This window comes from Thunnus thynnus, chromosome 4 (assembly GCF_963924715.1).
Source record: "Thunnus thynnus chromosome 4, fThuThy2.1, whole genome shotgun sequence".
Lineage (NCBI taxonomy): Eukaryota > Metazoa > Chordata > Actinopteri > Scombriformes > Scombridae > Thunnus > Thunnus thynnus.
Genome location: NC_089520.1, coordinates 18,587,537 through 18,612,352, shown reverse-complemented (window position 1 = coordinate 18,612,352; position 24,816 = coordinate 18,587,537). Strand labels below are relative to the sequence as shown.

The 24,816-nt window shown below is 39.6% G+C and overlaps 1 protein-coding gene across 6 annotated transcripts in view; it reads left to right on the top strand.

Annotated features, from left to right (window-relative positions):
• Positions 1–24,816, top strand: part of cadpsb (Ca2+-dependent activator protein for secretion b) — a 67,726-nt gene that overhangs the window by 15,296 nt on the left and 27,614 nt on the right. For all 6 annotated transcript variants that reach the window (XM_067587150.1, XM_067587147.1, XM_067587149.1 and 3 more), the window contains exons 2-9: positions 238–351; positions 2,596–2,928; positions 17,118–17,198; positions 17,456–17,689; positions 19,158–19,279; positions 22,835–22,946; positions 24,097–24,236; positions 24,655–24,721. In XM_067587150.1, coding sequence (XP_067443251.1) covers positions 238–351; positions 2,596–2,928; positions 17,118–17,198; positions 17,456–17,689; positions 19,158–19,279; positions 22,835–22,946; positions 24,097–24,236; positions 24,655–24,721 — 1,203 coding nt within the window. The remainder of the gene's footprint in view (positions 1–237; positions 352–2,595; positions 2,929–17,117; positions 17,199–17,455; positions 17,690–19,157; positions 19,280–22,834; positions 22,947–24,096; positions 24,237–24,654; positions 24,722–24,816) is intronic.

The window sequence follows — 24,816 nt, the reverse complement described above, 5'->3', positions numbered from 1 at the left end:
TTTTTTGTTTAAATCTTCCCCATACTAATGAGTTAGTGACAGGTTGCTACAGGTTGATACTCTGTGTTGCGACTCTGCTGCTGCTGTGGACGGTCATGGAGAAGACACTGTCAGTTTATAATTGTAGCATGTCGTCCGACTAAGTATTGATAACGTGCTTAGTATTATGCTTTTTTTAATTTCATTTTTCTATTCTGGCTTTAATGATGAGGTGTCTTCTGTTTCTTGCTTTCACAGATAACCAAGCAGCAGCTTCAGCAGACCAAGGATCGCTTCCAGGCCTTCCTCAATGGAGACACACAAATTGTGGCTGATGAAGCATTCATCAATGCTGTGCAGAGCTACTATGAGGTACCAACTCTCCATAAACATGGCAGCACAATCACAGGCAGAACCATTTTGTTATTTAAGCACAGGGATTGGATTGCTTTCAATTAGTCACTGAAGGTGTTGTGCTATGTGAAATACAGTATGTCATTCATAGATGTGTGCATTTCTGGTTACTAAAGAAATGTAAAAATGCAGCTGATTATGTAATATCTACTGATAACTATAACAAAATTGTGACATATGTAATGCACAGTATTGTTAATACATATATATATATCTACAAAAGTATCATCAGGATCACTTTTGTAGAAGATTTTAAATTTAGCAATGGCCTGTTTTCAGTCCAGAAATTCAAAAGAAGCAATTTGCACAACTCTTGCTTTGCCATGTCAAAATGCTTGTATCTAGGCAGCTGAGTGGTAAAATGGTGGCTGAAGCTTTTCACAGATTATGAGTCAAAGCATGTGGCTGACACAGCCATCTTTCCAACCTCACTATTCAGTCCACAGATGAAAAAGTTATTATTGCCAGGCATACAATACAAAAGGCATGACAGACAGCAGAATGTGTTAAAGGTCAAATCTGTGATGGAAAAAAGCATATACATTATGAAAAAAAAAAGTGAATCCATATAGACAGCCATGGAGGTTAATTACAGGATGAGCTATATGTGACAGCTAAACATAAATGTAGTTTATGATATTTAAGTTAATGTGAAGCTAGAAGGGTGATGAAAATTATAACGAATTATAACACAACATCTGTGATTTTAATTAATATTTTAAAGCTTTGAAATATGTACCCAGTCTTGTGTGATGCTCACTCACATACTGGGAGAAGGGCTTGAGTGAAAAAATGACAAGACAAATGTCTCATCAGTGCCCTACCAAACTCTAGTCTGAGATGTATAACATGTAAATATAACCAGTTTGATTACTGGTCATTTGTCTTTCCCTTCTCCCTACACATGTCCCATCACTTGCTACTGTTGACTTTCCAATAAAGGTACAAAATAGTATTGAAAATGAGTGGTAGGCAGTATTAAGCCTTTACAGATTTTTTCAAGATGTGCTACATAAAATATCCCATGTTTGTAGTAATGTTTTGACATCTAGGTGAGGAGGCGATCCTTACACCTGACAACAAATCAGTCTGTGCTTCTATTTAGCGCACATACTCACATTTTTCATCAAGACCTGTGGCTGTGGCTGTCAAAAAAAAATTACATTTTGATATATAATCTAAAGATGCATTGTAATGATAATCATTATTGTACTTGTGTGGCAAAGAGGTTGCGCATGATACTGGAATACTAAAACATCCTGGAAAATGTTCTGAGTGATAACCTAATTGGAAACACTTGAAATCAATATGGCCTGCTCGTTGTTTTAAAAAGTGTGTTTGCTAGACCTTGGCAAGACACTGATGATTGTGGAAAGACTGAAACATGTTTTCTTGTCACTTTTTAACTTGAGCACTTTTGCACTATGTAAAGATGATGTGTATGTACAGTACAGATGAACATGTTTTTTTCTCTTAAGCTAATAAGCATCTTGTCTGAAGTATGTAGATTTTTTTCAATTCATCACAAAGAAACATGGTCAAGTGATTAAAAATATGCTAATTTTCACATCCACTTAATGTGGCATCTTTATTGAAACAGTGAGGGCCACTATTATTAGCTAAATTATGGATGATCACTGATTCTTTTGTGAACTGTCTTTGACAAAAAGGATATGGTCTGCTCTTTGAGCCACAAACACTTCTCCAGGCAAGAACCCAAAAATTGACTTAATATGTCGTTAATATCAGCCTGCAAACCTTTGTCTTCCACTGATATATGCACCAAATGACAAGGGTACTGTAATGTTTCAGTACAGTCGCCATTGCTTTTTCGCCATAATGGATGCCAAGAACAAAATGTGACTGTCAGAGTGACAAAGCAATCAGCTCTGATGGTTTGTTCCCTGATGCAGTGACAAAATAGTCTTGTCTGCCTCTGTCCCTGATAGTCTGTCATTAGCAGGAGGCAGAAGGCAGCCTTGGCCATGTGGAGTCACAGCCTTATATACTGTATATGCCTTTGATTTTTCAATTCAAAATTAACAGCTACTTGTCAGTGAATATCCTCATCACAAACACAGAAACAGTTAAATTGTAATGTAATGTATTGTAAATTTGAGTCTGTTCAGGAGTTTTGACTTACCATATCATTACTTGTCTTTTAATATAATAAGTGTTCGTTTTTGGTTTCTCACAATCTAGGTATTCTTAAAAAGCGACCGTGTGGCTAAAATGGTCCAGAGTGGCGGCTTCTCAGCCACTGATTTCAGGGATGTGTTCAAGAGGCACATCGAGAAGCGTGTGCGCAGCCTTCCAGAGATTGACGGCTTGAGCAAGGAGACGGTGCTCAGCTCCTGGATGGCCAAGTTTGACACCATCTACCGTGGCGACGAGGATCCACGCAAGGCACAGCAACGCATGACTGCCAGCGCAGCCTCCGAGCTGATCCTCAGCAAGGACCAGCTGTACGAGATGTTCCAGAATATCCTCGGCATCAAAAAGTTTGAGCACCAGCTGCTTTACCAAGCCTGTCAGGTACGTTCAGAAGCCTACAGGTGATATGTCTGGGAGGGTTTTCACACTTGGCCCAAATACTTGACACTCACACATAAGATCCTTGCAAACCATGGATTGATTGCCCAGCAGTATACACTATCAAAGATATTTCTGTCATAGATATGATTTCTTATTTTCTATTCAGAAACACATTTCTGTCTCAGCTATAGACCACCGCATCACATTTCTGGCCTCCATGATTAATAATGTGACAAAATGAGAAATTATCAACCTGTCATCTTGTTATACTACATGGGGTGGAGCAGATAGCATTTGTTCGTGGTGCCAACCATTCCTGTTTCTGGAGTGTGCCTACTTTAAAGTTGACCTGAATTCTTTTTTCTAAGGTTTCCAGGACTGATCCTATATGGATCTTATACTGAGCTTATTAAGTGGATGGGATATCGGCCATGGCATCACTCCACATTAAATACAGTGTTTTGTCAATATCAATAAAAAATAAATTCAGTCATGACAGGTATCAGAATCAATATCCAGAGAGAAAAAGTTGGATCAGTGCACTCCTAGTTTTTTATGACCATCTCAAGATTTGACAGGAATTCACCAAACCTGGTGCTCTGAAAAAACTCTGCATTTGGCCCAAGTGTAAAAACACTGTTATGATATTATAATGGACATATAGTCACCACATCAACAATCAAATGTCAAAATGTGTCAAAATAATGAAATGTGATATTTGATCTGACAAATCCCTAGAAATAATCACCCAGTTATGATTATTTAATGTTTATAATGTTTACTCTAGATGTATTTTGATTTGATTATCTATGGTGTTGATTGTGCATGTTTTAAGCCGGGTATACACTGTGCGATTTTGGGCTGTCCAAGACAAAAGATGACCAACATGAAAGAAACCTGACAAAATCTTTGGTCATTGTTCCAAAACGGTGGTCCTATGTCGCACTGTGAGAGAGGTTCAAAGTTTGGTCTTGCGACCAAAGATAGCCTGGACAAAATTCTGACAGTGTCAGAAATTTAGGATAACCATCTCACAATGTGACTGCTGCTATGACCTATGTCTACTAACCAACCAACAGGAATGCAGCATGAAATGACACACTGATCAATGCGACATCCAATCATGGAGGTAAAACAAGCAAAACAAATGTTTTGGATTCCAACAAAGAAGAAAATCTTGTTGTCATGACCAGGTCCACATTCTTCTCCTCCTCCTCTTCTTTGGATTTTTTCCCATACATATAAATACCACTATTGCAAGGGCTCAATTCTTGCTTAGCTTCATTGTTTACCACTATAGCAGTGCAGATGGATGACACACGCTGATGACGTTTTCTTGTATATTGATTTGTGTCATAGCCTACGATTCAGTAGGTGATCACTGTGCAGTCTACATACATCAAACTTGATGTCGTACCCAAGTTTATCAGATCCATGCCACACAGTGTGGCTTGCAATAAACTTGTAAGATTGCTGAAATCTCACAATCTGTAGGCACCATTAAAAGTAGATATTTCTCAAGATACATCTCCTGATACCAAGCCAGCAGTACTTCATCATAGGGGAGATATGTTGAGATTGCAGGCGGATAATAGTAGACACTGGGGTGCTTGTGTCAGACATAACTCTCCTTTCCTTGCTGTCTTTACTGCTTTACTGCTCTCGGTGGGAATGCTGAAAGCAGCAGTAATGTATTCTTTCTTCAGGAGCTTGATTAAAAGTCTTATCACGTCAGGATTTGGAGCAAGCCTCTGACACATTTACATTTGCTCATTTAACGCATAAAAGCATACCTCCTCATTTCATTTAGGTCTAATGGTCACACCTTTTGGATGCCAATGAAGTCTTAAGGTTGCTGAGTTTCTTTGGTGTCATCCTTCTGTCAACAGTTACTAACGTATAAATCTGAGCAGATGGCATGAGATGCTGTTAAACAAATTAGATTGTTCAGCATTGTTCAAATGTCTCAGTTGGCAAAGATCAATATAGGCTCTGTTCTGCAGTGTTCATTAGTTAGATGCTTCTAATGCTGGGGTGCAATACATTGCCATAGTCTCCAAATCCACTGTGCATTTTTCCTCCCAAGCCTTTGAAGATGCTTAACCTAGTTTTTTATGTGCTGGCAGCAGAGCTGTTAGTATAGGGTCAGAAATCTGCATGCAGAACATAATACCATTTCCCTGAGCAGATCCCACTCAATGCAGAGCTACTGAAGAACAGTTGAACAATACACCATCATGAAGACATGTATGCTGCAGAGCTCTGTGTGTGTGCAGCCTCATACTATGTTGTAATGCAAAATTCTGACTATTACAGGTAAGTAAAAATGGCAATGTTTGAAATGGAGCTGATGTTTTTCAAACTGATAATTCATATACAGACAGACATAACGTATACCTACATGTCAGTAAATAATACAGAATTTGCATAAGAGAATTAAAATTTCTGTTTCCATTATTACTCCAGCTGCTCATCCAGCTGTTCTCAGAGGCTTCTATCATTTTATTTGCTGTTGTAATGAATATATTAGACTGTATTAATGGTGACTTTCAGCAGCTCCACAGTAAGCCACCAGCAGCCATATATTGCCCTCAACTAAATGATAGAATCCTCACTAAAAAGGAGACGAGGCAATCCAGTCAGCATGGCTCAGGGCTGCTGGGATTTGATGAAAGGTTTTCATGGATTGGCTGGGATTCACAGGCCATCATTTTTTAGCTGTTATCGCTCGGGATTTACATTTTCTGCAGTTACATCCAAATAGTAGAAAGGAAGCACTGGCCTATTTCTGTATCATGCTGAAGTAAGAGCAGCCTCTGGAAATGACTAACAGACTGATTAGACTGGTATGGCCAGCGGCTGCCCCAGCTAGAGTCTGAGCATGTTCTACTCTCTAATGGATGCAGTTATTTAGCTGTGATGACACCAAGCATGACCAAACCACTGTATGTTTGGTGTCCAACTAGATAACTTTATCAATAGAATTTTGTGCCCACTTTCATGTTACTTTTAGTAACATTTTCTAAACTAAAAAGATTATTAGTTATCTTGAACTATAACCGTAGCCTAACACTGCATTGAAAGCCCATTTGGCTTATGCTTATTTGTGTACTTATAATAAGTCTTTACATATCATTGCTATAGAATTGTCACAGAAGCCCTGTTTGACATTACTAGACATGAGCCAAAATAGAATGCAATAGTATGATTCTGTAATTCTGGCCAAATTATCTGGCCATACAATATTATTTCAATAGCGATGGGCACATAAATGTGCCATTAAATCTATTCCTACGCTGTAGACCTTTCTCATGGCTGACATTTTGACTTGTCAAACTCAGGCGTAACTGATAAAATTGATAACGACTACATTCAGTTTTGGTGTGCTAGTGCCCTGCCTTTATACAGGTAGGCTCAGTGGCCTGGCTTACTGGGACTCTATACTATAACAGGACCTCATTAACGAGATTATTTGTTACACCTATGCTTTTAAACTATGGCAAGTCAAAAGGGAAAATGCAGTTATGTTATTCAATGATTATAGAAAAAAAATGCTAAGTATTAAATGCATGTCATTTAACAGGATTTCATTAAACCTTGTCAAAGGATTTATGATCCTTATTATGACAATAGTTTTTATGCTATTGTGTGTTCTGTGAGCAATAAAACCCACAGAACAAAAACATATGATACAGTAAGTCATAATTTTCTCAATATATTCTGTTGGTGCTTTACAAAAAAAAGGAAGTGTTTTTTTTTTATAACATTTTTAATATTTGTATCATTTTGGATACAGTAAGTGGTTCAGTTTGTTTCATCGCTTCAATGATAATGAAGTCTCTTTTAATGTGGGGAGACATTACATATATACCTTAACCATTAAACCAGTTAAAATAAGATATTTTTAATATAAATGAGGTTCTCCTGGTAAAATAATGGTTAATTTTTTTTTTTTTTACAGACTTGAAACATTTTTATTATATCCAAGTTATGCCATTTGACCATTTGTTTTCTGTGCAAGTATGTATACTGCAGTATAGAGTACTACCCCCAACACACCCTTTATGCCGCACTGATCAATGTTTAGCCACCAAAACCAAAACTCCAAACAATTTGACAGATACACAGCTGCCACCATATTACCATCTCATTATGGCTCGTATTGCCTCTTTTCACTTCCAGCAGTCAAGCAGCAGGCAACTTTAGCATTGATTCGAATTGTGTGTCTGGCTGCCTGACCTGATGAATGAAAGTCCAACTGGATACACTCTCCTTTTGGCTCAGTTTTGGTCTCCTGTCTCCTGAGAAAAATATCAGGATATGTCCACTACATGACATGTAGAGTCAGCGATGAGCTAGCAGGTGAAGAAAATCCATCCATGCATGTATGAGGAAATCGAATATTAAACTAACTCCTGGCCCCATTTGTGACCTCAGCAATCCGTACGTTATTCCCCTGTTCAGTCACATAATGTTCCTAACGCAAGACCTTAGGGGGCCTCAGTAGAGAGGCGGTCAGTTAGGCGGTCAGAAATGTTTGATATCACAAAAATACATTTGACACATGCTACTGGATACTACGAAGAAAAAAAAATCAGTTTTCCCCTTTCCCCATGTTACTTTGGGAACGCTATGTGACTGAATGATAATGGAGTAATGTATGGAATGCCAAAGTCAAGTGTAGATAGGAGAAGCAGGATATTTGATTTTCTTCATTAGCTAGCTGGCAGCTAGTCTGCTGTTGGTATGCAGTTTGTGTGTGTGCAACTAACATTATATTTACCATAGTTTCTGATTAGTTTTCTGTCAAATTACTAATCAGTCAGTACTAATTCTCATTTCAGCTTTAGTAATGTGAACACTGCTTACAGTTTCTTTTTCTGTGTTTAATAATCTATATTTATCCACACAAATGGAGCTCTCATAAAGTATAATTTCCCCAAATCTCAAGTGGCTAATTAAATTACCTAGACTTGGGAGTCAAAGTAAGGCCAAAGCACATCAGAATGAGACTTTTTCCCTCAAAGAGTCATAAAGCCTATGTACCTATGTATCAGTCTGCCTCAGTCATCTGCATTTGGGTCATTCCTCTGTATCCCTGTTACCCTGCTTGCAACAGCTGTGACAAAACTATCTGGCTAATAATGGACCAAGTGGATGGATTGTTTTCTCCAGAACTACTTGAGGTGACTTGTAACCTTTTGTGCCATTGTAATGACTGGAAATACACCTCCAGTAGTGAGGACAGAGAGACAGCCTTATCATTGGCACACCAGGCAATGTCTTCATAGTCTTGGTTGAGGAAATGGCTATCTGGGTGGGCAGAGCACTTCATTAACACTTGAGAAGCCCAGCCTGCCCCTCAGTCAGCTAACCTGCAGTATGATAGCTACCAGCATGATAGCCTTCAGCCTGCATCTCAGCCTGCACTCCAGCCTGTACTCTGGTCTGCTAGCTTGCAGCATGCACCCCGGACTACTCACAACCAGCCTGCACCCCAGACTGCTGGCAACTATAGCCTTCAGGTTTGTGAGCCTGCGGCCTTCCAGTCCTGAGCCAGCTAGCCCGCTACCTGTCTGTCCTAATCCTGCAGTCCCTGAACCCCAATAACCTTATAAGGAACAACTGAGGAGCTACCCTGATGTCAAGCGGTCACCCTTTGAAAGGACTCGCCTTGCCATTTTCACGGGGTACCATGGAGCCTCCGAAAGGAGGTGTGGTCCCCATGGCTCCAGACACCACTGGCTCTCTTGGAAGCCCATCGCCACAGAATCTCCACTGCCCAGTGCCACTACTGAGGCCAAGCCTGTTCCTGAGACATCGGCCTCCCCTGCTGATGCCAGCCTGAGCTAGTTCCTGAGCCATCAGCCTCCCCTACCGATGCTCACCCTGCCGACAGCCTGTTCCCAAGCTATCAGCTGCCCTTGCCGACACCCATCCAGATCTCCAGCCTCATTGCCAACCTCTAGAGTGGCCCAGCTTTTGTCACCGGTTTCCAAAGCAGTCCCACCACGTCACTGGCCTCCAGAGTGATTCCGCCTATGCTGCCATTCTCCTGCCCATCCTCCAGAGCCTCTTTGCCTATGTTGCCAGCATCTTGGTCGTCGTCTAGAGGTGCTCTGCTCTTCAGCCCTGCGTCCTGGTCACCCTTCAGACCTGCTCTGCCCTTCAGTCTTGCATCCTGGTCACCCTCCAGGTCTGTTACACCCATCGGCCCAGTCCCCAGGCCATCAACCTGAGGTTTCCTGCAAAAAAAAAGATCAAAACGTTTGTAACTATGATCTCTTAAGACCTTATTGTCTTAGAGCAAAGGACCCATGACCTAAGATTATTTGAAGCAGTCTCCAGTAATGTTACAAATCAACTTGTTTCAAAAGTGTTTCTTTAAATATTAATTAATTAAAAAATTAATATAAAACTATTCATTAAACAATACCAGACAGCAAATAAAGCCATTCTGTGTACTAGAATGAGGAAAAATATCTCTCGATTGTAAATTGATTAAGAAGTTGAGGCAGATTTTTTTCCACTGTACACTCATGAACACATTTCCTAATCAGCATGTCTTGCTTGTTGCTACACTCACACAAGAGAACCTTTTTTTCACACTGCGCACTTTTTTTAAACACATACAGACACACATACAGACACATAGTCACACGCAGCAAGTCTAAATATAGACCAGCTGCCTCAACTCCTCCAGGTCCCTTTCAGCTCCAATCCAGCCCTGCCCACTCCCGTCTTTGTTCTCTACAAGAATCCGCCCCTGGCCGGGTGTGCTGTCTGCCACTAATGTCCCAGCATCCACCTGGGAATCTGTCAACAGCTGTGCTGTTAACTACCCGCCTGCTTCTGCTCCGTCACCTTTAACCTGCTGTCAGCTTGGCTAACACTGAGGCAGTGTCACCTTTATTTAGCTACAGTGCAGCTGTCAGCTTCAGTAACATAAAGAGAACTTACCTTTTAGCCAGTCTTATTTTTTATGAGATTGCCTGTCCACCTATATCTTGCCTGTGGGCCATTGACAACAGTGACCTTTCAGTAGCTGTATGTCTGATAAGATTGGGGTGCTGTGGGGCTCAGTAGGGGGTGGCTATTGGTTCACACAGACACTGACCCCCAGCTTTACTTTCACCCACTACTGTCAAGGGAGAGATAGGAATAATAGAAGCCAGCCCCATCCCCCATCACATTACATGCTTTAGAGAGTCACTCCTCTCATGTTAGCCATTTTGAAGACGAGCTGCAATCTGCACAAAGTCAAATTGAGCTGCAGTATTCAGTTTCAGTTATGAAGTATTTCTGAAGATTTTGCAGTTGGGGAATTTTGTCTGTACATATGGATTTAGGTCTGTGGTGTTTTTGTAGTAAGTGGTGGCACACAGATGAGACAGTAAAAATGCAGTGTCAGACACCGACAGACCAAGATGCTGGTTTTCCAGGCATGGCACTGACAGTTCTTTTGGGATTGCACGAGTCAGATGTCACTGGCACCACAGTCCAATAGTGCCCAGAGTTCTGAGTGTTTTGACAGGCTGCGCAGGATCACCAGCAGCAGGGGAAAAGGAACCTTTCAAGCACAGCTCAGGCAGGAATACAATCAGTATCAGTCACAGTTATGGTTGTAGATGTAGATGAATCTGGTTTTCTAGTATTAGAAAAAATACTCCTGCTTGTGAGGCTTCCTACCATAGGATGCTCACCACTGTTTAAGTACCACTGTGTGGCCAAAGAGTGCTGAGTACTACTGTGCTGCAAGTGCAGACATTCTGCTGCAGCTGGTGGCAAAGTCTGATTATGTGCTCTACTAAACAAGAACTCTGGGTTATGTAGCATGGTGGCTGTTCAGTGGCCAGCACTGGTAACACACTCGACTTGACAGTTCGCACTTACTGTCCTCCTTTTAAGATGCCATCTGGTCAACATCATTTCATAATGTACACATCAGTGAACAGAATCAATTACAAAAAGGTAATGCAGTTGCATTACCTTTTTGTAATTGATTCTGTTTCTACTGCTTGTTTTATCAAGATGCCCATAATTCCTATAAGAGTACTGTTTTAAAGATTGTTTTTAAGTCCATCAATGTACACATCACCCTATATGTGTCATTATTTTTCCTCATCCATGTCCTGTGTGTTACTTGATCTCAGTCTGAGCTGTACAGCACCTCTCATGTGTGCCCCTCTCCCCTCCTGTTAATGGCTGCACCTCGACTTCAGCTCATTCTGTCTTTAAAAGGATTGCTGGAAGGGCCAGAGAATCAATATGGTAAAGTCTGCAAGACAAGGCCTGTTAATGTAATAGGAGTGGATGAAATACCATAAGGCACAGAGAGGTCAGCTCTTGCACACGTCCCAGCAATAGGAGACCAGAGGAGTTTAGAGCAATGTATCACAAATAGTATCAGGGGCCGCAGTTACACTAGCGAAGTTCAAACTTAATTAGAACATAAGTGTTTACTAAGTGAAGATTTACGCATCACTAAACTAAAACCGCTTGCACCACACAAACTAGTTCTTACTTAGAGATGAGTTCTTACAAAATATTTACATCTGCTGACAACAAGGTTGAACTGTTGCGTATAAGCTAGCTGAATGAACCGACTGACAGAGCTAATGTTAGTTTGCTAATATCTGACTTATTTAGATTGTACTATGGAATATGATCGACATATCTGACCTGACACTTTAAATTTCACAGAAAAAAACACACTAAATCTCAAGTTACAAAAATGTATGCCAATAATGTTAAACTAAATGACCAAATAGCATTGGTTAGCTTAGCATAATCAGATACTTTCCCTCTCATTGTAAACGGCATGAATACTACAAATTCTAAAATACACATATTTCTCCAGGTATGCAGATCAGTTACAGTTTTGAAATTTTTATTAGTTTCTAATTTAGTGTTTCAGTTTGGTTTTTGATTTCAGTTTAGTTTTAGTTAATCTTACGAGTGCATAAGTAGTTTTATTTTTATTTTGAGGAATTGACTAGTTTTAGTTTAGATTTTATTTATTTTTAGTGTCAGTTTTACTTTTTCAGATATTATAAGGAAAGCCTTGATTTATAGAAGCTGAAAAAGGTAGGATGAAAGAATGCATAACATCAAATACGATTTATAAAACCATCATTTATTAAAGGCCCCATATTGGGCAAAGTCATTTTAAGCCCCACTAATTAGCACCTGGAGCTAAAGCAAAAGCAAAACTTTAAATAGTCTGCATTAATAGCCAGAATGAACTTGTGGAAAAACCTTTTACAACACACCAAAACAGTTTTAAAAGAAGTGTGAACCCCTAGGAAGGTAAAACACACACACAGCCATGCATACCACTGCTACCACATATCTTTAGTCAAGTAGCTCCTTCTTAACACTTGAGGAAAACACGTTGTTCAAAAGAAGTCATAGCCTGATTCTCAGACCAGACGATAGCAGACCACACATGGAGAAAAGGTGCTCCACAAAAGCTTAGGAGGCAGGGGCACTGACTAAAATCTAAAACCACTGGGGCAATTCATGGATAAATGGCTTCCCATGGCTTCCATAACTCCAGTTGGTGGTCACAGACAATTCCTTGCTGGATCTCATCCATGTACTTTGTCATGTCACTTGATGGAGTGTTCATGATATTATTGCCTGACCTGCTCCCTTCCAGGCAGGATGCAAGATAGGAGTAACTCTTGAGGACATAGGGCACTGGTGAGGCAGTTTCAGTGGTCGGGGTCCTTGAGGCATTTTCATCTGTGGTTGGATGAGACTGTCCTGCTAGGGTCTGTACAAAGTCTGTTGCCCTCTGCAAAGATTTCAATTCTGGTGAGAGCAGAACAAATGAACCACTGGGGTCCACTAGGCTGGCTCCTGCTGCAGTGGCTTTGAAGCTGCAACATGCAGCGTTGAGAATGCCAGCAAACCAATCTCTCAGATACCTCAGCAGCAATTGAGCGACAGGCTTCAGAACAACAGTGGTGGAAAGTAGGTGCGCCTCCAGGTTTAAAAGGCATGGCACAACATGACACATGGACTGGCTGTCATTCTGGAGCTGGTCAGTGTGCACAGCAAAAGGCTAAACAATTTGAGCAGATTTTCAAGCTTTGCCCAGTCACTTTTGAGGAGAATCTCCACACTCAAGTCCTCTGGCACCTGATTGAGTTCTCCTTTTGTCTCCAGCAGTCATTTGACCATGGCTAGGCTACTATTCCAGCGTGTGCTGCAGTCCTGTATGAGAGTTTTATCATGTCTTCTTACCGTTTGCTCATTTACAATGGATGACTTCCATACAGCATGAACCAGACGTCTTGCCATCAGTATGGTGGATTCAACACCTGGGTGCCTCAGTGCATCTTTTAGTCCAAGCTGCAAGGTGTGGGCCAGACAGGGCATTCTCTGCTATTTATTGCTCTCTTCATTCTCCAAAAAGGTTCTCCAGTTCTAAATATCAAAGGGAAAATACACAATGCATACCAGTGAAAATGCAGCCCACCTGACCATAGACTAACCATAGACTTATGGAAACCATCAAATGTGTAGACATCTTACATACAAAGCCTTTAAGCTAGCTTGTTAGCTATATAAACTTCCTTACCTAAACCATTCTCCTCAGCCTCTGTATCCAACAAATCGTTATCTGTGTCATCAGCCTCCATGTCCATCCAATCGGGTTGTGCTTGAGAGTCTGCAGGATCTTGCACCTGTTCTTCTTGGTCTCACAATAGGCATATAGCCTTCACAATATTGCCTCTTTTGTCGGTTACGACCAGCAGCATTTTGTCATCCCTTATGTCCCATCTTTCCAACGTCAGCTCAATGCGACGGGAGATTGACTCGCCAGGGTGCGGATGATCTAAACAATGCAAATTTAACAATACATGCTGTGCCTTGCCGGTGGGAGGGTGGTAAAAACAAGCAGATACTCCAAGAAATGCTGCTGTTAGTCCTCGTTTGCACAATCCTTCGACACACAAAGTTAATCTCCTAGCCTAGTTTTAAACATGTGCTTTAACAACTGGCAGAATTGTTTGAATGAGGTATTGTCGTACAGTCTTGTGGAAAGCCCAGTGTCAATGAACACTTGAACCATTGTCAGTCCATGCTTGTGATGCTCCTGTGTGGTAGCACACCATGTACTCTCCTGAGCAAAGCATTGAGGTAAGGTTTGCTTTGTTTGTTGAGGTCTTGATGTTGTGCAGCTGTCTGACTGTAAGCTTATTTTAGCAGTCTCTGTAAAATTAGTGGGATTTTTCCCTTTTAGCTGTATCCCACAAATGTCACTGTCACTCTTCATCATGACACATTTACTTTTGTCTACTATGGAGTCGTAGTCAAAGGGTTCCCATATAGGACTGTGCTGCTTTCTGCCTGCAACTTTAGCCATTTTCAGAAAATCTCGTTTGCACATCAAGCATCTTCTTCTTCCTCTTCTTCCTCTTCTTCGTCTTCTTCTTCTTTGGAGTTTTACGGCAGTCGGCATCCACTATGTTGCATTGCTGCCACCTTCTTGAAGTAGTCTGTTACTGTATCATCTTCATTCTAGGTCCTTTTTATTAGGCCAGTGGTATGGCAACCACAGTGCAAATCGAGGGGGAAAACGAAAACAAAGCTAATTTTACCTGGAATTCTATTTTTTTTCAGTTTGTGTTGCATTGTTAATAGTTTTTATTTAATTTTCGTGTTTTTAAAAACTCGTTTTTATTTTTATCTTAGTTAACAAAATTATTTTTTCACCGCTAGTCTTACTTTTTTGTTAAGTATAATAACCCTGATGCAGATAGAAATAAAACAAAGTCATACCTGCACTCACAAGGAGTGGCAGTTAAGTTTATTTTATCTTTTGGTGCCTAAAACTGTTATGTTATAGCTTGTGATGCTACGTGACTATCTGTTTACATAGTTGGTTGCTTCTTATCAGACAATGCTACAGATGTTTCCTAGCAATCGATTTACACATTAGTGTTTACAAGCTAAGACATTTCTTAAGTTTTAGTGATGCAACCTGATCTAGTAAATCACAAATTTGAAACTAGCTAGTAGTCACTAAGGACTTAGGTAGGAGTAAACTCTCATTTTGTGATGCATTTACAAACAGCTGGTGCAACCTAGTCAAGGTACTCAGTTGGAGAGACCATGCACCTGTGGTAAAATCTAAACAGAAATAACTCATAAATGATCATCGTAATTATACCTATACCTTAACCTGTACTTAATATATCCTTTAACAGTCTTTGTCATGCTCCCACTTTAAGGAGGAAACACTGAAATAGGTGCTCCATGAAAACTATAGCAAGGTATTCCCCCAAATCTTAAAACATAGCACTTACAAGTAAACCACAAGGATTTTGCACCATAGCAACAGCAAGGTCATATTTGGTTGATTTTATTTTTCACTGAAACCGCATACAATGCTGCTGTGTGGAAAGGTTTGTGACTCCCCAGGTACAACTGTGCTGCAGATATGTCTCAATTAGGCTACCGTCCTCATTGAGGAAAGGGTGTTGACTGGTGAGTCACAACATCACATTTGACAAGAATGAGCCATTTTGGCTCAGAGAATAACTGAGGAAGTGAAGCACACAGGAGCAGAGAACAAGAAAGAGACATCAGCCCTCTCCTATTTCTTTGTGTCAGCTAATATAAAGCTCTCATTCATTATTGATGTGAGAGAGCTATGAATTTCTCTGCTATTCATTACTCCGGGGCAAAAACTAGGCTAACAGATGTCAGGCATCTTTGGCTGTAGCGGATATTGTCCAATGCAGGCAGTTTTTAAACATTAAAAAAAAATTACATTACCATAGGTCTTGTCTCTGTGTGCCAGAATGGTTTGGAACGGTTTGTTTAAGTCAAAGCTCTTCTTTATCTTTGTGAATGTATTTCATTGTCTCAATTTTCAGACATGATCTTTTTCTATATCCTCCCTCTCTAAGCTTGACTGTTTCAGAGTTGACTTTTCTTTCAGCTGATTGAAATCAACAAGAAAAGGAAAAATCCCAAATACACTTGACACTTTCAAAAAGACCTCTCTGCAAACAGTGGTCTATTCATGGTCTCTATGGTGATGCAGCATGGCTCCTATGAGGGAGTGATGAATTTGCTTTTGATTTTGATCTATTCAAGTTGGCTGCCACATCATGCTGCTATGATTGCAGGCCGTTAGAACAAACTGGAGCTCTTATTAGCCTTTGTGTGCCCTGGTATTCGTCATCATTACCCATCTGTACTGTGTGAACACCTATGGTCTGCACTGTCACATTTGCTTCAACCTGCAGCTGCTGCTTATTAATTTGGTCAATTTGGTAACTGTCATTTAAATCTGGCTACACCTCATAGTTAGCATTAACCATTTCTCATTAATGTACAAAATGGTTGCCCTTCCATCATTCATTCTTTCAAAGTCTTATCATTGAAGCAGGGAACTGGGATTCTTTGCTGTCTCTCAAGCGCAACATGACTTTAACTTGTCATGCCAAACAAGACTGTGACTTCACTAATTTTCCTTAACTTATTAATGAATCTGGCAGTATGCCAAATGTGACAGTTGGGGGTCCTGGTGCTGTGGGCTGTACTTCCAAAACAGAATAGGTATACATCAGCCATAGATCCAACAAGAACAAGCGTGGTTGGGTTTTTTTCTTGATCTATTTATTGACTTGTTCTGTGTTGTTAAGGACTTTATAAAATGTATTCCTTGAAATAAAGAAAGGAGTTTTATTTCATATATGAATTAGTTCACATTCACATCATTTATTGAATGTTTTAAATATGCAGAGATGGAGCAAATAGCATTCAAATGCCATAAATGCTTTAACTGCAATATATTTTTATTTTAAAAACGATCAAAGATATCGATTATGATTTCACGCATTACACAATTTCTATTGAACTATATAATAATGTCCATCATCTATACCCGTTCATGCAATCACTGCATTGGGTGATTATGTATTTATAATGTTAATTCCAAATTTGGAATATATCATAATAAAGCCTGTACAAAAGGTAGAATTACATGTTTGTAAATAACATGATTGTGTTGTATAGGAGGATTGCTTGGATTTCTCATCCATCACAGTGAACTAAATGAAGCTGGGAGATGTAGGTGACCTTTGACACTGACCCCTGGCTGTATTAAAGCATGGCGCTGTGCTTAATGTGACCTCATTGACCTGCCTCTCTCTGTTTATCAATAGCTGGACAACCTGGATGAGCAGGCTGCACAGATCAGAAGAGAGCTGGATGGTCGTCTTCAGATGGCAGACCAGATTGCTAGGGTGAGTCAGACTCTGCAGGGGACTTGGATTGTTGTTAATATGCTTTGTTATAGAGTTAATATGTCTCTAATATGGTGTAACTTGTGTAAACATCATAGTGTGAGCTTCCAACCAGAGAAAAATGTTTTATTTTATTTCTTTTTACACCTTATAAATTTATTATCCACCATCAGAAAAATGTGACACCTTCAATCAATTAGTTTTTATGTTCATCAAGACTATGGTTGTTTGCTAAGTCTTTCCTTTTCTGTCTACAGGGTGGGAAGTTCCCCAAATTTGTGTCTAAAGAGATGGAGGCCATGTACATTGAGGAGCTCAAGTCTTCAGTGAATCAGCTGATGGCTAATCTGGAGAGCATGCCCGTGTCCAAGGGTGGGGAGTTCAAACTCCAGAAGCTGAAGCGAGGACATAATACCTCCATCATCGACATGGGCCAGGAGGATGAGAACACACTGTCCAAGTCTGATGTGGTTCTGTCCTTCACTTTGGAGGTACAGTACATTCAGAATGAGGCTAGATATGAATTTAAAATAATGTGTGAAAACCACCTTGCATTACAAAGTTTTGCCTAAACAAAAACTCATAAATCAGAGCTGTCATAGACTATTCGTCTGCTCCAGACTAAGTATAGAAACAGACAGCAGACCTGGTCGGGGGATGGAACAGACGCTATGTGAATAACAGATTCACACATACAAACACACATACACTCACACTCACTCAGAAAAAACCCTTTTACCTGCTCCTTAACAGGGAACGTGAGTCATCTTGTTATCAGCTTGTCTGAAATCACCACAGAACAGGGAGCAATCGCACCTCATTCCTTATGATGCAGCGCTGTTTCAGAACCAGGAAGTACATGATGTGCAAAGAATATGACACTTTTTTCTGTTCCTTAATACAGAAGTGGGTGCACCATGGTGGAGTTTGAATATTGAAAGTATTTGCACAACAGCAACAGTTAGCTATTTGTACGGGGTGGTAATTCCACGGTGCTTTGGTAAAGTCTAATTTTTCAAGTCTGTTTACTTTCCAAGTGGTTGGCTGCTGCAACTGTCAGAATTCCCCCAGAAATCCAATGAGAAAATCTTATGAGAATTAAGTTTGAATACGTTGTAATATGGAGTGAATCTTTCACCATTTTTGATCCGTGTGGATTAGAGGCTTCTGTGTTTTTTATAGTCCTTTTCATAATTCTTTAAGTGAAAAAAATATATATTTAAATCATTGCAAACATGCAGCAGGTTATATTTAAATCAGCCATAATTTAATTCTGAATATTCACAATATTCTTTTTCAACTGTTTCTTTCTACAGTCTTCATGTATTGATTGACAAGAAAGCTATTCTTTGTCTTTGTCTACCTTAAAACACATAGAATATTTTTAATTTACTGGCGACAAACCGAGACTGCATCTGAAGAATGCAATTACAAATAGTAGTTAAACTGTGGCAGTAAAATAGTAACATAGTAGTAAAATAGTAAAACAGTACAATATATTCACACCATGAAGTCGTGTGTGTGGATTTGATGAATGCTTTCATTCACAGTGGACGACTTTTTGCTTTTGGTTGTCCCACCAGAAATTTAAAAGTTACTCCTGGCAGTGTTAGGACTATATTATATTCATTGAGCTATTAAAGACTAGGTGTAGATTTGATGTGCTAGATAGATTATATCTATGCCATTTTGATGATAGAAAGTTATACTTTACACAAAGAAGGGCTATAACTTTTATGGATAGTGCTTGTGGAAAATCAGCTAAGATCTACATTTTAATAGTTTGAGGACAGCTGCTGCAAGTGTAAATTGTGCCTGGGATAGTATTTCTAAAATATCTACCAAGCTGGAAGGATTTGCCGCCTGCACATGTGCTGTCGAGTTTTTGCTCTATGACCTCTTTCAAGAGATGAATCACTTCTCGTCTACAGCCTTCACTGAGATGTTTGTGTCTCCCAGGTGGTGATCATGGAAGTGCAGGGGCTGAAGTCTCTGGCTCCGAACAGGATTGTCTACTGCACCATGGAGGTGGAGGGAGGCGAGAAACTCCAGACTGACCAAGCAGAAGCATCCAAGCCAACGTAAGAGCCTGAGCTTGCATGCCCGCACACTCACGCACACATGTTTCTTGTATTATAGTATAAATTATTTTTTGCCATTTGCACATTATTTTTATTTTATTAGCCAATTAAGTGTTTTGTGTATTCCTGATTATATGAATTAAATCTCTTATGAATAGCCTTACCCAAAAAACATTGTTGTTATATTTATTTATATTTGTAGCAGCCAGAACTAAACATATTAACCATCTTTGAATCAAATCACTCAAATAAAAAATGCCTTCTGGTGCGTTGTTTAGACTTCAGTGCTGTTTATGTTAAAAATCACACCTTTATTACTGTATTAATACACAAAACAATTATTTGTGTAAGGCATTTGAGTTTGTCTGAATATTACATTTTCTATCCTTTTCTGCATAATGTTATTTTTTTTCCACAGCCAGTAATTCCACTACTGGTACTAGACAGAGAAGGCTTTTAAATTATTTATTTTATTCAAAGGGAAAATGTAATTTCAATAATTTAACACTGTTCATTTTACACTTGTACTGTCGAGATTCTGTCCCATGCTTTTATTGATCTTTGGTGGACGGTGGATGTAAAGCAAAACTTCAGTTCACTTCTGCTCTTGTAGTTATGCAAAACAAAGCTGTCTGTACGTTAACCTGGAGTGGATGAAATGTAGGATTAATGAAAATTTGGTTTTGGCACTGTGATGATCCTCTACAGCAGACAGCTAAATCTGTGTGAAAACATACCTTTACTAAGGTTTGTTGAAGCTGTTTGAGTCATGCATGATTCACAGCTGAACCCAAAAAACCTTCCTGATGGGGTGATGTCTGACTCAAACGATCAAGGTGTGTAATCCCACAGCATGTCAGAGAGAGAGTCAAATGTCATAGTTTGTAAATTTCCTTCTGTGCTTTGAAAATCCTAACAGTTGCCATGTGCTCTCAAACATTCTGTTGCCTCACTCTTTATAACGCCAGCTCATTAGACTCGATTCATAACCATGATGATGTCCTATAGTGAAGGCAAATACATCTTCTACTAATTATATCTCCCTTTTTTCATCTCATTAACCAACATTGCACAGCACCGGATACAAGAGAAAGTGTCCATGAAACATTCATGCAAATATGAGCTATTTTAAGGCCCAAATGTCTTCCTCTGATCTCCCTAATTCAAGAGCCATTTTATGAAGAGAGTATGAGAGAGATGGAAGGACATGAATGAGAGAGGGGATTAGAGAAGAACAAGGCAAGGGGAATGTGTGTGGTGTGTGTGTGTGGGGCGGTGGCTATGTACACAGAAAAAAACACAAAAGCGCATGAGATAAAGGTATTAATGTACATAGGAGGTTATTTGCATACAATAATTGCTTGTATTCTATAACTGTATGTTCAGACTTTCATCCAACTTTCTATCTAAGAGTGTGTTTATTTGATGTAGGTGCCCTGATTAGCCTGGGAACCAGACGAATCCTCCGAGCTCATGTTTTATTTGCTCTGGCAGATTTGCGAATTAGTCTGGCGATGTCAGACTATGCTCTGATACAAGTAGCTCTCAAATCACAAACTGGCATTCTTTCATTATTTCATGAAGAAATATTTTCTGTCATTGTCTAGTAATTGTGCTGTTTGTGTATTTATTTTCATTTGACCCACTTAGGCATCCACAGGGCTTCATACTGTATATTTTGGAGAAAGAGCAAAGAGCTGTCACATCCATTAATAGGCCTTGGATTTATCCACAAGGTCACCTTCATGCTAGTACAATGGTTCCATCTAAAATCAACACAGCTCGCCACTGGCTTCTCACTGTCAGTCAGCAGTGTCTCTGCTCTGCACATGTTGGAACTCCATATTCTTTCTGTACATTAAGTTGCAATTAATTATGAATGTTAGAAATGGTTACAAGAAAAGCAACTTTCCAAGGCTGGAAATTGAGACCTTGTATGTTGTATACTCCATACATCAGTAAAGATGATGGATTTATATTCTATTCCTGAGACTGCACACAGCAGCAAAACATGCTGGCAGCTCCCAGATGGCAGTGAGAGGTAACAAAAGCCTGTATATGTTGTGTAACATGATTACAGTCAACTGCATTCTCCTCATGCTTTTTTCTTCTTCTGTTAATCCGTCAGGCTTGTGAAGGCGTAGCTGGTGATGAGGTTTAGTCATTAACAGTGGTCCGTTCTGAAAGGATAGGTTCATGTTTTTTAAGTCTGTCTTATAGTGATACTCACATGCCCACATATATACTAAAAGCAATTTTAGTAGCAAATAGATCCCTTCTTGGAGCAATTAGATAAAACAAGCAGGTCTTTTTAGTAAATTTCCTCTTTGTGTTACCATCCCTCCACCATGGCTCAGCAAGGAAACACTGTCTGTGGAAAAAGAGGGAATCTTGTATAAAACACTGTAACTAATGAAGATAGACATTTGAATTGACTAACTTATGTTGAAGCTTCATATTGTCTTCACCTGAACTGTAGAAGTCATTTTTACACAGAACAAAGACTGTGGATTTTGTCCCCCATCTCTTGGATTGAGATCACGGTAGAAAGGGATCTATTTCAACAGTCAAAATACGTTTCAGTGTACATATTGCCATTTGAGTTTTGTTTAAAGACAGACTTGAAAAAAAATCCTCCTCCTCCTTTAGGTTTAAATTAATAACTACAATCTTAGGGTCAAATTTTGAGCAGGGTTAGGGTTAGGGTTGGGGTTAGGGTTAGGGTTTTCTCCGTATGCTTCAGTATAAAGACATGCAAGCCAAGTGGACTGGAGATTCGCTGCCTCTCAGTGTGATATGAGTGTGTGTTTGTTAATATTGTTTATTTTCTCATTTTCTTTGACTGCGCTTTTATGCGTTTTTATGCTAAAGTGCTTGAAAGATGCTTTATAAATAAACCGTCTTACTTTGGAGACATATTTCTGATAAAAGTTAAATAAATACAGTAAACTTGACAGCAGAAGTTAATTTTAGCAAGTCTGTGGCATCTCTCTGATTCTCTCTGTTACAGACCCAGGGCTGATAAGATGGGTGTTTTATTATATAAAAACATAAAAATCTTACCAGACTATGACAAACAGTACATAGATCTATGTGACTCTGCAGTTTTTCTTCTCTTGAAAGGCTACCAGCCAGTCCCCCAGCATCTTTCTTCTCTGGTAAACAGATAGACTGCAGTGTATGTGTGTATGTGTGTGTGTGTGTGTGTGTGTGTGTGTGTGTGTGTGTGTGTGTGTGTGTCTATAAACACTGTATTTTCTTCCATCTGTTGTGTACTGTATTGAAGTAATGACATAATGTATCTCAAAACAGTGATTTTATTTCTTTGATTGCTGTATACTTTGTATATTTTATGCTGTTTACTGATATTTTTATGTAATTTTATGTGGAAAAATGCTGAGAAGAAGGTTAAATCATTCTTTCAGACTTTATCTTTTATTGACAAGTAAAAGCTGTTGACAATCATTTCTGGAGATGAAGTCGCTGTGTGAGAACACCGTGCTATCATGCTGTCATGAAAGCTAACCTCTGGAGTGTCTTTGTTGTGTCTTTCAGCTGGGGGACCCAAGGGGACTTCACCACCACACACCCTCTGCCTGCTGTCAAGGTGAAACTGTTTACAGAGAGCACAGGGGTGCTGGCACTGGAGGACAAAGAGCTGGGCAGGGTAACACTTCTGTTTTGTTTACTGTACTATTTTTATCAACATAGATTACTCCAGTCTCAACACAGCTATGAGAATAATGTGATTATTCAGAACTCGCTTTAAAAACTTGAATTATTTCACTTGAGCATAAAATGAGCATCAGACTTATAAAATCCGGCTTCAGCGGATGATAAAATAAACATATAAATACACGCACGGTCACACCTCATGATTATTTTGTTTGGTGTCTATGTGACTGAAATACTCAGTTTGAGATCATTTGAAGCCAGCAGTAACCGTGTGACATTCTGATTTTAATAGGTTCAACTGTGCGTCATCATTTAACTGTGATTCAGAAATTACCTTTAGATTTTTGCAAATTAAACATGATTTGCACACACAGAAATGGAGCTCAGGTCCCACCAAATTTCTTTTCTTATTTGAGCATTTTTGCAAATACTGGAAGAGGAAAGAGCACATTTTGTGTGTGTGTGTGTGTGTGTGTGTGTTTGCAGCAAACACTCGTCTTGTTGATACTTTCACAGTATGCTTGTGTTTGACCAACGCCTGAATGACCTGTACTGCTGTGCAGAGTATATCTACTCCACTCATTAGATAAAAGTAGAATGACTAAAAACATTTTCTAACAACAGATTTCCAATCTTTAATAATTTTTTAAATCTTGAGCATCACAGACTCAAAATGTAGAAAGAGAAGAACATTTTTCTGCACTTTTCTGTTGTGTAAGCATGTGAGGTTGCTTTGATAGATGGTTAAGTAAGGTGGTTTTGCGGGTTTGCGTTCGGGCAGCGGCTCCTCAGACGTCCCTGTAGTGGCAGTGACCTTGGCTGTGACAAGGCTCTTTGATCTCCCACTGCAGCAGCGTTGGCAGGAAAAGCAGGCTTCCTCAAAGCTCTTTAACTCAGCAAAGAGAGATTAGGCCTCCTCTTCGGGGAGGCAGAGCAAAGCGCTGTTCTGTTTCTCTACCCTGATTCACTTTATTCTTTCACTTTCAAAACATGTGAAACACTTACAGAAACACAAACACACATAATTGCTAGTCCTTGCGAACACACTGATTAGCATTGCTGAATGATTCACCTCCAGCATATCAACACTGATATTTATGAAGTCTTACTTTTTGTGGTCTTTTTTTTGTGTGTGAGTGCAGGTTGTTCTCCACCCTACTCCTAACAGCCCCAAGCAGTCAGAGCTCCATAAGATGACTGTGACTAAGGCTTGCCCCGACCAAGACCTCAAGATCAAACTGGCCATTCGTATGGACAAACCACAGAACATGAAACACTGCGGGTAAGAGACACGCTTCCAAGTAAGCCATGTAGTGACGTTCCTGTGTGCCTTTCATTTTACATGTCTTTCTTATAGAACTCAGCAGCTCCTTGGCCTCATTTCTAGTCACGTACCACGGAAAAATACTGTGAAGTGCACTACTCCCTCTGGTGGATACCAGTATGAACTTTAGGGGTTTTTTTAATTAGGAGCTGCAAAACCTCAAAATATTGAGGGTAACATTAATAATAGTATTCACTTTATATGACCATTATGCTATTCATCTAAAGGATTTGGATCAATATTTAAAATTTGTGTGGAAAACCACATAATAAACTGTTTCTGTGTCTGGGTTTGTCTCTCTCTCTCTCTCTCTCTCTCTCTCTCTCTCTCTCTCTCTGTGTGTGTGTGTGTGTGTGTGTGTGTAATATTTTGACAGGTATCTCTGGGCTTTTGGGAAGAATGTGTGGAAACGCTGGAAGAAGCGTTTCTTTGTCCTCGTGCAGGTGGGTTATTGTAAAAGTAAAACAGTGTTCAGCCAAACTGAAACAGCAATGACCCTCTTAGTTGAAGTCATTGCTGTTTAAAATTTTTAGCCTAA